A 15,657-nucleotide genomic window follows, 5' to 3' on the forward strand; every position below is an offset into this window, starting at 1 on the left:
AAAGTCAATGATTCAATTAAATGTGGTCTCTCTAGAGCTTTTTTACAGTAAAGGAAATACCATTTTTCAAAATAGACTTTGAGACTCCACATTATATTCAATACCTGTTTTATATTGATTGATCATTTCCCCCTTAATTTACGAAATAAAAACTTCATGATTTTCTGTTTTGAGATGGTGCAAATATTGAATATATAATAACTTAATTGGACTGTAGCAGGGTGTAAAAAATAGGATACGTTTACGTGTTTTACCCAAACCTTAAATATATTTAATATTTTTCTGTATTTTATACAAACATTAAGGGTCCCCTGTATGTTGTGTTTCTGCAAAACCCCGGTGTTCCTCGATATAGTGTAGGCCTACAGAACCTGATAAGATACAAATAGTTGAATAAAAGACTCAATAGATAAATTAATTTGCCATCAACTGTACCAATAATATGAATAATAAAACAAATATTGGCATTAATTAATCAAATTAATTTGTATCTTAATTTATCTTTGTATTATTTACCAAATAATCTACTATGATTTAAAATATATTGATAATCATCTTTTTTAATCTGTATTTTAAGTGTATTTTTCATTTATTTTCCCCTTTATTTAACATTATGTAATCAATTTATGTATTTTTTTTGTTTGGAAGGTTCCGTCCTCCATAGGCTAGAACTATTTTGTCAAAAGACTGATTAACAAATCTTGGTACTCGGGTGACCCAAGACATCAAAACGAACGAACCCAGCGGTTTACCAGCGGACTTCCGGAGCCACGACGACAGAGCGGAGTGACAGTTGATTTATCCAAAAGGACAGCTCACTTAGTTGTGACGTTTATTTTTCTCACGACGGGCGGGATATCCGCAGTAGTAAACTAGCTAATAACATGGCGAAGACTTACGATTACTTGTTTAAACTACTTTTAATCGGCGATTCAGGCGTCGGAAAGACCTGTGTGTTATTCAGATTTTCAGAAGATGCCTTCAACTCTACGTTTATCTCTACTATAGGTGAGTAAAAGTGGTTTTATTAAGACTGTCTTTGCTGAAAAAGTACAGGAGCAGCCCATCCCGTCATGCTAATTTCTTGCTAACTTTTTAGCATTCGTTGTAGAGGCTAGTCAGGAAGCCGGCTTGTTGGAGGGGCTTTTCAGGAAACGACAACTGTATTTCAACCAGTTTATACACTTATAAATCCCGTGTATGTATAAGCAGTAAGGCTGTTAATCTAATGAAAGCTATTACAGTATTTTAAACTTACTATTTTAAGCTAAACTACCTAGCTACAAAGGCTGTCAGTGAGCTAGCTAGCAGTGTCACTTTTCATCAAAACCCCAGAAAGTGCGCCGGCCGTTGATGCAGATTTTTTAAAGAATGGCCAAACGGGGGTACTACAACTCCCGTGTCGTCTTTCGACCCAAAAATACTTTCCCAGTTTCCCCCATTGACTTACATTGGGAAATAGATTTCTGTAAATCGGCGTATAATAAATAATATAATCATTAGGGTCTTAAAGTTGGAAAATTAGCTAAAGCCGGAGGCGGGACTTAAGAAAAACTCAAGTGCGCATGCTCGGTGGGCAAAAGGCCCCGGATGAGTCGCTTCGTTTTGAGCTTCATGCGCCACTGAGCAACTCATAGGAATGAACGGGGCCCCGCCTCCAACACTGTATCCTCTTTACATATCTATGCTTTTCATATGACCAGCTGCCTGTACTTCGCACTGTGGTAGCCAATGTTACAGAAAACAGTAATGAAGCTTCTAAAATCAATCATTAATGTGACTGTCATTGGGATTTTATGTGTAATTTCTGCCCCAGATGTGCCTTGTTTTTGAGAATCAGAATATCTTTATTGTGATCATACAGAGGATGAAGGACATTTCGTTGGCATATCTCAATGCATTAATAGAAATAGAAACAAATAAATAAAAGCAGAGGTAGTAGCAATGACAATGCAAAGAAAGCACTAAGATAAAATAATGTCAGTGAACATATTAACCAATTTTACAGACTAACATTTCAATATAAAAAGCTAGAAAAGTTCAAACATAATTGTGGTTACAGTCTTTGAGGGCTGGAGTCTGGAGAAGTGTTTCATGTATGTCAAAGTTGTCGTAATGTGTTCTGTGGTTGGACAGAGATGGGAGTAATTAATCAAATGTAATTATATGTATTTTGTTTTTTTCTTTAGGTATTGATTTCAAGATCAGAACAATAGAATTAGATGGCAAGAAGATCAAGCTACAGATATGGTAAGATATCACCATCCACTTTCACTTTACTGTTTGACTTGTATGTGATGATTAAGGGTGGATTGTAATTACACTAAGATGACAATTTATTAGGTACATCTCATGAGAAGATTAACATCTGCATTACGGATGCTTCCAATACAACAGTAGCTTGTAATATATTCACTCTTTACAAGACTGGAATCTTGTAAAACGTTTAACCTAGTGTTGTCGTCTCTCAAGCGAACATACAGTATACACTCTATGTATTTGTGTCTTTTAAAGTTGTAATAGGTAAAAGAAAATAGGTTTGAAGGTAGTAGTATTGAATCTATATCATGACTAACAGCAGCTGTGCATGAGGCATCTCACACATTCTGTCGTTATTGTCCTCAAATACAACGGCACACAACACTTTAAATAAGACAGTTATGGAGTTGATTATGTATTTTATTAAGAACTTTTCACAGAGTTAGGCTATTACCCCTTTGTTTTATCAATGAACAGATGAAATGTAGCTAAGTTTTGGAGACTAAGTGTTGTTTTTGATATGTAGGGATACAGCAGGACAAGAGCGGTTCAGGACCATCACGACAGCCTACTACAGAGGAGCCATGGTAAGTTGCTTTGTCTTTTAACCAATCGCACCATAGTGTTTTATTTTTGGGATCAGAATAGGTGAAGTGTCAGTAATCTCAGGTGTCAGCTCTGTACCAACAACCTCTACCCGAACTACACCCAGCATTGTTGGTATTGTTGTTAATGTTGTACACACCTGGGTAATCTGAGGTGCGCTCAGTGTATTGTTTTATGCTATTTTTCTTAGCCTCTCCTTTAGTTCAAGTTTAACTGGTTGCCTGTGATTCTATATTTCACTTAAAGGTCCCATGTCATGGCCATTTCTACGGATCATAATTCCCTTGTTGAGGTCTACTAGAATAGATTTATATTGTTCAATGTTCCAAACTCACATTGGTTTCTCATACAGCATCTCTGTATAGTATGTGTATTCACTCTCTGTCCTAAACGGCTTGTTGGAGCTCCTGCCCCCCCCCTCTCCCTATGAGCCCAGTGTGCTCTGATTGGTCAGCTCGCCCACTCTGTTCTGATGAATCCACCACCGTTACAGCGGAACATCAGTGATTATGTGTTACAATGGCGTTTGTTAGCAACCAGAAAATGACACCAGTAATGACAAACAGATGAGAATGCTGCGTGGGGTCTGGGTGCCGTGTTGGTGGGACGTTGCGCGGCTCGCTGCTGCGCCCTTTGAGCGGACAGTGATTACTGGTGTAGTTTCCTGGTTGCTGCGTTGGGTCTGCGAGACAGCAAGACAGCGAGACAGCAAGACTCAGGCTGAGTTTCGCGATGTCTCACTCTCTCAGGCTGAGTTCAGGCTGAGAAATCCGCGGAGCAGCGGCTGAGAAAAGATAAGGCTGAGTGAGTGTGTGTGTGTGTGAGGAGCTCCACGGATTGGTCCATTTGGACCTGGGTATCGTTACGTCACTATACTCAGGAAGAAAACAATGGAAAAAGAGAAATCTCCAACGAGGCGTTCTGGGGCAGCATAGACAGGTATTTTCTGTGTTAGAGTTTTACTCGCTACAGGGTGTACTTTGAGGGTTTGTGACTCTGCAGACCGTTTACATGCAGAAAAACCTTCATAACACACAAGGGGACGGGTAATAACAGGAAAAGCATGACATGGGACCTTTAAGTAAACTGTATTGCCTTTGGTTTTAAATAGGGTAAAATATAATTTAAAAAATAGTTTTGCAAGTTGTAAATGTGTTGTCTTTATTGAAGTATGTAGATGCTGTGGTTGTTAAGTAAATTAAGCCAAATACGTTTTGTATTGTCAGCTCTAGTTAATTAATGCTTGATAATATAGATATTTCCCATTATTGACCCCAGATATATGATGCATCCCTAGTGTTGAAGTATGTGATCCTTCACTAATGAGGGTTAAATGAACAATGGATAATCACATTAGACAATACATTCCCAAGTGGTTAATAACTAATAATTGGTTAATGATTTAATCGTTTTCTGGCTTCTCAAATGTGTCTTTTCCTTTCCTCTCCAGGGCATCATGTTAGTGTATGACATAACCAATGAGAAGTCCTTTGAAAACATCAAGAACTGGATACGGAATATCGAAGAGGTAAACATGAAAATGACGTCCGTCTGTTCAGTGTGCGCGTTAGAGTGTGTCTTATTTTGACAATGTTTCTCTAAAAAGAGTGTATACATCTGGAAGTGTATTTAGAAGAATGGTGACCTGTTGTAAGGTATGTTGTAAGTGAATATATTGTAAGCCTCTAATTAGACTATATTTTTTATATTTCTTATGCTTTTGATGATAATTGCTATTGTATATTGACTTTTTGATTATATTATATACAGAGTTCCCGTTAGAATATTCTTTTGCCGGTCAACATGTCCGTTAAAGTTTAAATCTTCCGGACAAAATGAGAAAAGTGCCGGTCAAAGGTCTTCTTTGTTATTTATTGAGCTTTAAAACAAATTGATATGATTCGATATTAAACAAACTAATTATAGTGGATTAACTACATTATTCAAAAGTGTACAGTAACTTATAATAACACGGGAATAATAAACGGAGAGCTCTCTCCTTCTCCTGACAGCCCGTCAGTATCATGCAGCTCGCGGATCCAGTAATGAGTGACTCTACAGTAAAACTAAACATATCTATAACTAGTTTAGGTAGTTTGAGAGGTAATTAAAATAGCTACGTGTGATTTTCTAACCTGAAGTGTGTGTGTTGCTCCGCTCACCACTGCAGGGGATCATGCAGAGCTGCGTGTCGACTTGTCAGCAGCAGCTGATCTCTCTCTCCCGTCAGATTAGACTTCACTCGCGTTTATGTCCATATCGATCAGATCTAGCTAGTTCTAGCTAATGATATGACTACCTGCTTATCAAGACACCTAAACAATAAGCGTCGCTATGCAACCGGGTGAGGCCACAAAGTATAGCGCAGCATTATGCATTTGTTTACATGCCCACCGGAACCCCGAGGCATTACCAACAGATCAACGCACAATCAACCCATACAGGACATCTCTTTCTCCACATTAAGTGTTAGACATTAGAATGGACTATTCTTGTCTGTCACATACTATTCTTGTCTGTCACATAAGTGGCGCAACTGATGCGGTATTGCGCTAAGGGGAAATGATTTTGACCGGAGAGATTTAGATTTGACGGTCTTCAGCATATTTTACCGGTCATAGTCCGGTAATTACCGGCTAACGGGAACTCTGGTTATATATATATTTCGATATAACAGTATGATATTGTATATGTACCATGTTGTGTGAGACTCACTGTCAAGGAACTTGTTCTAATCAATGTAAAAAAAAGTGTATAAATCTAATGCATTCTATAATTGATTACATTTCTCTTAGTTCACTATGCAAATTTATGTTTCCCAGCATGCTTCAGCCGATGTGGAGAGGATGGTCCTTGGGAACAAATGTGACTGTAACGACAAGCGACAGGTGTCCAAAGACCGAGGGGAGAAGGTGGGCGATAACACACGACTGTACCTAGAACTAGATTTAATAAGAATAATTGATATTGATCTATTATACTGACTGTGATTGTTCTTCTTCTCTCCTGCTGTCAGCTGGCGCTCGAGTACGGTATCAAGTTCATGGAGACGAGCGCAAAGGCGAACATCAACGTGGAGAATGTGAGTTCAAGCTTTTTCTGCGGTTATTCATTCACAGCTGGAAGTATCTTTACTAAGAGATGAGTTATGATACTTTGGTCCTCGTTGTCTGTGTGTTTGAAAAGACTCTTGTCACAGAGTTTAAGAAATGGACTGCACATAATCGTCAGGTATGAAGTGCATTAAGACTGAGTGATAAAGACAGTACTGTATATTGGTTTTCTTTGTGATACATGGCGATACAATATATATATATTTCTGTATTGTTTATGTAGTGGGCTTTGATTTGATTTAGAATATGTAAAACAATAATACAAAAATATTGACATGAGAATGATTATACAATACAAAATGAATCAGTGTCAAATTAATATATACAAAAATATGACTGATTCTAAATTATGTATAAACTAATTATCTACTTAATTACACATCCGAATCCCACCCCTTCTCCCAATAGCTTAATGTGAGATGCACTTTTATTAGAACAGATGCATCATGACAAAGTTAAGCTACTTCTCTACTCTAGTACTGGTTTAATTCAACAATATAATCATTCTATTTTCATCAATTTGCAGTTCTTGATTAATCCTATGTAGGGATACTAACTAATGTTACTTTGTTAAACAGTCCAGACCTGTTTCCAGACCGATAAGACTACTAAACATGCTCACAGATTGGATTGTTGGTTTCGGGAAGCTGCAAACAAATTTAGAACCAGGCAAATGCTCGTAATGTATGCAAAAGGCTTGAAAACAGCCCAAAAAAACAATGTTAATCTTAGGGATGGGTACCGAGCCCCGTATTAAAGGGGCCCCGGGGCTGAATTATTAAAGACTGTGGTACCACGGCTCCAACGTTATCGGTCTTTTTATCGGTACTGGAGACATCTAAAAAAATATGTCATATCTGTATTATTGCTACACAAACATTATATTGCAGTTTTAGTGTCGCCAACTCCGTTTCTAATACGCAAAAAGACTGCAAAATGCGATTATTTTGAGTATTTTCGATCTTTCCAATCCAGATGAGAGATCTCTCTCTCCCCCGTCTGTGTGCGAGGGGGCGGGGCAGTTTACACACACGCGGCTGCTACATGCAGCAACACACACACACACGGATGAGATGGCAGAGAGAACGCGCTCCAAGGTGTGGTTAAACTTTACCCGTCTCGGTGTGGACATGCTCGTTGCCAAAAGTGCAAGTCTAGCATGTAAGGGCGGTAACACGAGCAATTTGTCTAAACATTTAGCAAAAGTGCACCACATCCAGACGGAGAAATGCACCGGGTTCGACTGTCTTTCTAGTAGCTCTGTAGCCCCATCCACGAGTAACGTTTCCACGTCAGGTGTTATGTATGCTAGCAGCAACACACGGAGCTAACTCAATTTATACAAACATGGGTTAATGATTAGAGGGAACTGAGTTATTTAGTTTGTTAAAGTTTCAGCTATTCTGTTTACAGTTCTGTCATCACATTATTTAATACGATTTGTTAAAACATTGTTGTTTCTTTTGATGTGAAATATTATGTGTTTAATTTAAATAAAAAGCAATGTTAGTTTTGTTCACAATTTGTTTAATTAGTTTACCTCATTTTTTTCTCCAAAAGAACCGATAAGAGTACCTTTAAACACAAACCGTAATATACTACCACTTCATTTCTTCTACTCAACACCTCACAGCTACATGTATAACGTATCAAGAGGAAAATATACATGTTTTGTGCCTTGAGAAAAAGAAACCACTTGTGTACTGAGGAAGTGGATCAGCTGATGAATAACAGAGGCAGCAGGAAACACTTCACTGACTCTCTGGTGTAACAGCCAGCGACTCTGTGACAGATGTTTGCATATAAAGAGCTGAAAGACAGAAAGTAGACCACAAAAGCAGAACAAAGTAGAACGTCTTAATACCCTTTCGTATAGGAAAATGTATTACTTTGTGACATTTATGTTTTTTTTTAGGATGCCCATTAGCTGAACTATAATCAGATTATCAGCCACTTGTAACACAATGAAAAGGATCAAATTAAATGACAGGCTTAATTAGATTAGAACCACAGTGTTCAAAATAATCCACCCAGAGAACCACCGTTTAATATGCTTTGATTCAATTTCAATAATTACATTTGTTTTGATCTGCTTTTGTCCGCAGGCCTTCTTAACCCTCGCCAGAGACATCAAAGCAAAAATGGACAAGAAGCTGGTAAGACAATGGAAACTTTTTAATAAAACTATTACAGTGTGACTTTTCTTTTGCTGTTCTGATATGTAGCGGCTAAATCAAAGAAATAAAACGGAACATCTTACTCAAAATAAAACTGCCGCTTGGCCACCAATAAGCGAATCTTACGTAGGAAAAATGTTCAAGGCAAGAATATACTTATTATGCGCTGATCCCACCACCACCACCTGTCTCCAATATGTGACCCGCTCTATCGAAATCAGTCGGAAGTCGCAACAGCTCATTTCAAAATAAATATGGATTTGCGTAAAAAAATAGTTTTTCGGGGTTCTGGTGTTTTGTTTGATTTTAAATAAACAAAGTCTTGGCTTTCAGAATATGAAACTTTTATTTCCAAAATCACACGATAAATACATTTTTGAAGCTTGTAAAGGGAAGAAGACACCTCTCACTCACACCCTGCTCTTCCTCAGCGCCGCTCCCCCTCCCTCCCGCTGACATTATGAATGTAAGGCGTATAGTAATCATAGATAACACGGCAGGGTCTGTTACAGTTTGTTTTCATCTGATTTCAAATAAACAAAGTCTTGGCTTTCAGAATATTAAACTTGTTTCGGCAAATTCAGATGATAAATACAACTTTGAAGCTTCGGCATAATTACAAGCGGAGAACGGAGTAATTTGTCACAGCAGGCATAACAACAGCTAATAATCAATCAGATCTGGATTCCAGAGAAGAGATGACTCAGTGATAGTCATTATATAATGTGACATATTTTGCTTAATATTTGGAGTACAACAACAATCCTGATATCATTAGAAAGCTAGGAATCTCCTCTTTCCAACAGTGTATACAACTCAAAATGTGTCTTCGGGTCAATGCGACGGAGCAGGTCACATATAGTCTATACTAGTTGCTTGTGAACCTGGAAATGTTGAGTACCCCAAAGTTTTATGTTGGTAATGTATAGTACGGGTCCATAGCACATAGAAACTGCCAGATGCCAACTTTCATATGTTGGGCAATTTGCACAATTAGCATAAGTTGCGTATGTATCATAAATAGCATTAAATGAGTAGTTAAACAATGGCCTGGCTGAATTGGACTATTTGAGGGATTTTTAGGGGTTATTGAGGATGCTGAATGCATTCTGACTTTTTCAGGATCCAAAAATGGTTTTAACCATTTTTCTAACTATTCACAGCTGGCAGTTTTGTAACCAAGACATGAGATATGATACTTTGGGCCTCGTTGTCTGTGTGTTTAAAAAGACACTTGTCATAGAGTTTAAGAAATTGACTGCACAGAGGGATTACATGACATAATTGTCAGGTACGAATAGGGTTGCAAAATTCCGGGAATTTTCAAAGATGGAAACTTTCCATGGGAATAAACGGGAATTTTCTAAATTGAAGGTTGGCTCTTCATAGGGAGATTAAATATAGTTGGGGAAAGTATATTTTAGCATAATCTTGACTAAAACAAACATGCCATTCAAGTACACTTGAATATCCATGCCATTCCTCCATCACATGCACATAGCACACTGCTTACTGCATGGCTATTGAGACCACACCCCCTACAGGCACTGTGCATTCCTCCATCACATGCACATAGCACACTGCTTACTGCATGGCTATTGAGACCACACCCCCTACAGGTACTGTGCATTCCTCCATCACATGCACATAGCACACTGCTTACTGCATGGCTATTGAGACCACACCCCCTACAGGCACTGTGCATTCCTCCATCACATGCACATAGCACACTGCTTACTGCATGGCTATTGAGACCACACCCCCTACAGGTACTGTGCATTCCTCCATCACATGCACAGATGATTTCTAGAAGTAATATTTAACTCAACATTCATGTTTTTGTTCTTCAATGAAACAAATGATTGTTCAATAAAATAATTAAAACTTGTTCTGTTCTACTTACAAATAAATCTATTGAAATGTCATGTTTTTTAATTGTATCATTTTGCATGGATGTTTTCTTATGACAAAACAAATTTTTTATATTTATGCTTGGATATGATACAATTAGATTACATTACCCTAAATTCCCATTAATTCCCATGGGAAGTTTCCAATATGGAATATTTCCAAAATTCCCCAGCTTAACTTCCCATGGAAACTTACAAAGTTTAAAAAATAGCCTGGCTGATTTGTACAATTTTGGAGTGATTTTTGGGGGTTATTGAGGATGCTGAATGCATTTTGACATTTTCAGGACCCAACTTAGCAGTTTCAACCAATTTGTAACTATTGTTTGCATATGTTATGATACAATTGAATGCTAATTAACCCAACTAATGCTAATTGTGTAAATTGCCCAACATATGCAAGTTAGCATCCGGCAGTTTCTATGTGCTGTGTACCTGTACTTTACATTTTTAACATAAAACTTTGGGGTACTCAACATTTCCGGGTTCATAATGGAACTCTTTGAGATGAAAACTAGGCAAAAATATAATAATCACCAGGTGCCCAACACTGCCTTAAAAATAAAAGCAAATTATTGCAATAAATAATGATTAATTCAATATAAACAAAAACAGACAGAAAATGAATGGTTTCTTACTAAATAGAATAATTGAATGTATAGCTCCAACATCCTATTTAAAGGTCACCTATTATGCAAAATCCTCTTCTTCATGTCTCTTCTACATCAACATGTGTCCCCTCTGTGTAAAGAGATTCTGAAAGTTTCAGGAAAAAAGATTCTCTCTCTTTTTGTCCTGATCCATTTCTATAAAAACCTGTCTGAAAATGAGCTGATCAGATTTTGGCCACTTTATGATGTCATAACGATGTGTTGGCTTGTGTAACCATTAGCCAATCACCAACCAAGGTAACCCCCCCCCCACCTTATCACCTGAATCTCCTCCTAGAGCACCATTGTGTTCTTTTGAACCAAATATATCTCAGAGGGGCGTGGGGAGGGGCTCCTTATTTTCATCTAAAGTAACAGACAGAGAATCAGCACTTTTGAAACAGGGCTGAAACAGAGGGGATTATGGGATGCTGCAATGATCTGTTTGGTGTTTCAGCCAAACACTTCAGAGACAGGTTTTGTATATATCTGAGACTTGTAATATATTGATGATAAACAGTATAATAGCGGTCCTTTAACTGTGCTCTCTCCTCTGTCTGGCTCTCAGGAGGGAAACAACCCGCAGGGCAGCAGTCAGGGAGTGAAGATCACAGAACAGCCGAAGAAGAACAGCTTCTTCCGCTGCTCGCTGCTGTGAGGAGACGAGAGTCGGCATCCACCATCGCCTTAACGGAGTCCCACTGGACACAACTGGACAGAGCACACTCGCCTCTTACCTTCCTTCACTTCGTCTTCCTCTCTTCTCTCCATATTAGGAAAAACAAAAGTGTATCGCTCCCTTGACAACTGTGAATCTAACTCCTGTGGCCTCCATTAGTAAATCTGTGTCTCTTTTTGTACGGTTGCTAATTAGATTCATACATCTTGAGATTTTATTGCCTTTTTTCAAGACTTCTTGTGAGACGATCAAACCACTTTACTGCTCATGATAATGTCTCCTCCTCTCTCGTTGAAGTCTTATTTATTCGATCCTTATCACTTAAAGTAGCCCAGATTATACCTCCAGAAAAGACTTACTATTCCACATGGGCTTCCTTATTCTGAATATAATCATCTGTCAAATATATATAGTGATCCAAGGTGATGAGAGTCCACATTGTGGGTGGGTGGCCTCTTTGGTATATCAACATTAGGTAAACATGTAAATATATATCATTGATTATGAAATCAGTCGTGCCATCACATCATCATATCTACTTGGATCACCTTTTTCTACTTTCCGTTGAATTTTCATAGGTCGATACATTCCTCTTGTGAACACTTTAATGTGCAATGTGTGTGTGTGTGTGTGTGTGTGTGTGTGTGTGTGTGTGTGTGTGTGTGTGTGTGTGTGTGTGTGTGTGTGTGTGTGTGTGTGTGTGTGTGTGTGTGTGTGTGTGTGTGTGTGTGTTGTGTGTGTGTGTGTGTGTGTGTGTGTGTGTGTAGTGTGTGTGTGTGTGTGTGTGTGTGTGTGTGTGTGTGTGTGTGTGTGTGTGTGTGTGTGTGTGTGTGTGTGTGTGTGTGTGTGTGTGTGTGTGTGTGTGTGTGTGTGTGTGTGGAGCCCTTTTCTTAAGCCTTTCTCTAAGTATTCATGTGGTTGCAGTAAGACCGGCTTGTTTTAAGGGCTCGCAGATTCCTTGTTTATTGCCTCATCATTTTAGGTATTCTATGAGATAGGAGGTAGATCATTTTGATGCACTTCAACTGACAGAGCAATACCTAACTCTGACAGCAGGAGGCGACACAGTTACACAGGAGTCTCAGCGATGATTACATCTTCATACTTCCTGTTTTGGGGGCGGCGTGCACACAAACTGTTCTCTGGGCTCTGTAGCAGTATTTATGGAGTGAAACAAAACATAGCACCAAAATGACAAAGTGCCCTTTTATGTTCTTATTGATTATTATGCACTTTTTCCTTTTTGTTCTTTCTGTAAAAAAAAAAAGAAGTTCTTAACAATTTTGCTGCGTATCTTAAAGAGGCCCTATTGTGCTTTTCGGGGGTTCCCATTTCCTGTAATGTGTCATATAGGCTTTTGTGCATGAAAATGGTCTTCAGAGGCTAAAATCCCAAAGTTCCCCCCAGAGGAAGTTTCTCTCCCACATCTTCGTTTACTTCCTGAACACAGTGACGTCACTATGTAACACTTGTGCTTCAATTGGCTAGTGCTCCGACACATTGTATATGATTGGCTAAGGGGCGGGACATCTCTAGTCAGCTAACCAATCAGAGCAGACTGGGCTCTGGTTTCAGACAGAGGGTGAAAACAGGCAGGCAGGCAGTATGGGAAATTTAAAGAGCTTTTTGAACATTAAACCATGGAGACATGTCAGTAGAGACACTCGATACTAATATGAAACTAATATGAAAATGAGCAGAATATGGCCCCTTTGACTGAAAGCAAAACATATTCATGCACACTGTCTGGGATTCCCTAAAAACATTTGAGCACTTAAACCAATTTTTCTGAGTTAGTAATGAAAATACACCGAAGGCCTTTCATTTAGACATGTTTTTTTTCTCTTATTACAACAAATCTATGAATTGTTATTTCACTTTTCCCAGCTTTTTATGCATTTCCACACCCATTGATGCTCTTGGAAGCTTCCACGACTCACCCCTCTCTTCTTACTCTCTCTTATTCCCTCCCCCTTCCTCCTTTATCCAGATTTCAGACATCTTGTTTTGGCGCGGTTTCACGGCCGTGTGAACTATGCATTCTGGGTGCGTAGAAAACATCAAAAAAGCGTTGCACATTTGACTCGAGCTTTATTTGAGATTGGACCCTTTGCTCTTTTACTTTCTGCCGTCACTTTGCTCGTTTTGAGCTTTTCAGAAGAAGGATTAGGAAATTATTTCAAAGCTGACATAAAAATCACGTCTGACATTTTACAGTTTGAGCAAATTAAGTTGTTGAACTGATGTTGTAACTGCGTAGGTGGATTTAAATCGTTGCTGTTAACATGGTTTTGGCAAAATGTCTGGCTCTCGCAGATGAAGTCGATTTGATGAAGTTGCAGGTTTCTGCTTTATTCTGTGAAATGTATTTCGAGTCATTTGTTATTTTCACCAAGTATACATTTGCCACTTCTATGTTAACATATCTTCAGCATTCCCCGACTTAATTTGGATTTCATCGCTGATTATTGATGGTTTTCATGGGGAACAAATGTAATAATTCAGCAGTTGTAAATAAGATCTACAATGGTTGTACTGAAGGTTCATAAGTCTTATTGATCTACACATTTTGTAGATATGTGTTTTGATGATTTATTAAAAATGAGATTCTTACAAAAAACTTGTTTACTCGACTTATTATGTTTGTACCTTTTTTATTTTTGGAAATGTATTTAAACAATCAAATAATCAGTGTTCATATCGGTGCTGGATGTCCTCAAAAGTATATTTCAAAGTGGTTACTTAAAGGTCCCATGTCATGCTTTTCCAGTTATTACCCCTCCCCTTGTGTGTTATGAAGGTTTTTCTGCATGTAAACGGTCTGCAGAGTTACAAACCCTCAAAGTACACCCTGTAGCGAGTAAAACTAACACAGAAAAGACCTGTCTATGCTGCCCCAGAACGCCTCGTTGGACATTTCTCATTTTCCATTGTTTTCTTCCTGGGTTCTGTGACGTGTGAATACCCAAATCAACAACAAATGACCGGATTGGCCCAAATGGACCAATCCGCGGAGCACCTCTGTGAAGCTGACCGTTGAGCGGCCCGACCAAGCAAGGAGGCAGAGGCAGAACGTCCAAAATACAACCCGGTGTGGGCATTTATTACTCATAAACATATGACACAGCCTCAATCTGCTGTTCACATGAGCACAGTCACCAGCCACAAGGATCTCACACCACACTACCAGCACCCCAAACAGATAGGGAAACAGAGCGTTTGTTATCACCAAAAATGTGTTCCGTGAAAGTAAAGCAAGTTCATAATTAGATAGACATCGTGAGGTATTTATTTTCGGTACAGTTTATGTTGAAACCGTTAGAGAGAGTTGCACACATGTTAGCCTGTTCCATTCTTCTTCGTTTTCCGAAGCCGTGGCTCCGAGCATCTTGCGGGACAAAGACGCCCGCAGACTTGAGAGCGAGGCGCGGCGAGGCAGCGCAGTTTCTCTCCACGAGCTGCAGAAGCGAAATGCTTGATGGGAAACGACCAAGCCCCCAGGAAGTGCGCCGGACTCTGATGAAAATATTCGTGCTGGCCAAACGGCGGTACTACACTTCCTTTTGGTTGCCAGGCCCGGAAACATTTTTTCCCATTGACTTACATGGGGAAAGAGTGGTCTGTAAATCGTTGGATATTTTTTTTTAAACTAAATAAACTACCCAGTATGAACACTTGTATAGCCCTTATTAAAAACATTCGTTCCTCAAGTTGTAAAATGTGCTAATAACGTTATTCTGAGAGTTATTTCCCTCTGCATTATGAACGCGCATCTAACCCACGGGACCGCGCCGCCCGGCACGTTCATGTTACGTGTTCAGCACTACATGAGTTTATCTTTACCCATGGATGCACTATAAGAACGGACCCATATCGCCTTACTGCCAGCCCACGGAGCTGTAATAATGGATATATTGCACATGTTTGCTGTAATTCATCATTTGTAAAATATTATACTACATGGGCTGTATGATTAAATCTTGTACCGTAAATGTTGTATTAAATAAAGTTAATATTACCGACATAGATTAACGTCCCTGTAGCTTCTTATTGCACTAAGAAGCTTATTGCACTGTGTATATATATATATATATATATATATATATATATATATATATATATATATATATATATATATATACAGTGCAATAATTCTTTCATGCTGTACCCAATATACAAGCTGTTAATAAACTTTTCAATCAATGCTAAATGAAGCTCTGTTGCTTGGATATCACTAGATCCTGTTACAGCGTAATATAAAAG

The 15,657-nt window shown here is 38.7% G+C and overlaps 2 protein-coding genes across 2 annotated transcripts in view; one reads left to right on the forward strand and one right to left on the reverse strand.

Moving 5' to 3' along the window:
- Positions 1-15,657, reverse strand: part of LOC117496148 (NLR family CARD domain-containing protein 3-like) — a gene marked incomplete at its 3' end in the record, with an annotated part of 682,747 nt that overhangs the window by 503,729 nt on the left and 163,361 nt on the right. The window lies entirely within an intron of this gene.
- LOC117495650 (ras-related protein Rab-8A) lies at positions 791-11,604 on the forward strand. Its single transcript, XM_034147065.1, has 8 exons — positions 791-1,008; positions 2,190-2,250; positions 2,786-2,846; positions 4,316-4,393; positions 5,688-5,777; positions 5,882-5,947; positions 8,084-8,134; positions 11,284-11,604. The coding sequence occupies exons 1-8, from the start codon at positions 885-887 to the stop codon at positions 11,371-11,373; spliced, it is 621 nt and encodes a 206-aa protein (XP_034002956.1). The 5' UTR covers positions 791-884; the 3' UTR covers positions 11,374-11,604.

The sequence above is a fragment of the Trematomus bernacchii genome, unplaced genomic scaffold (assembly GCF_902827165.1).
Source record: "Trematomus bernacchii unplaced genomic scaffold, fTreBer1.1, whole genome shotgun sequence".
In the NCBI taxonomy this organism is placed as follows: Eukaryota; Metazoa; Chordata; class Actinopteri; order Perciformes; family Nototheniidae; genus Trematomus; species Trematomus bernacchii.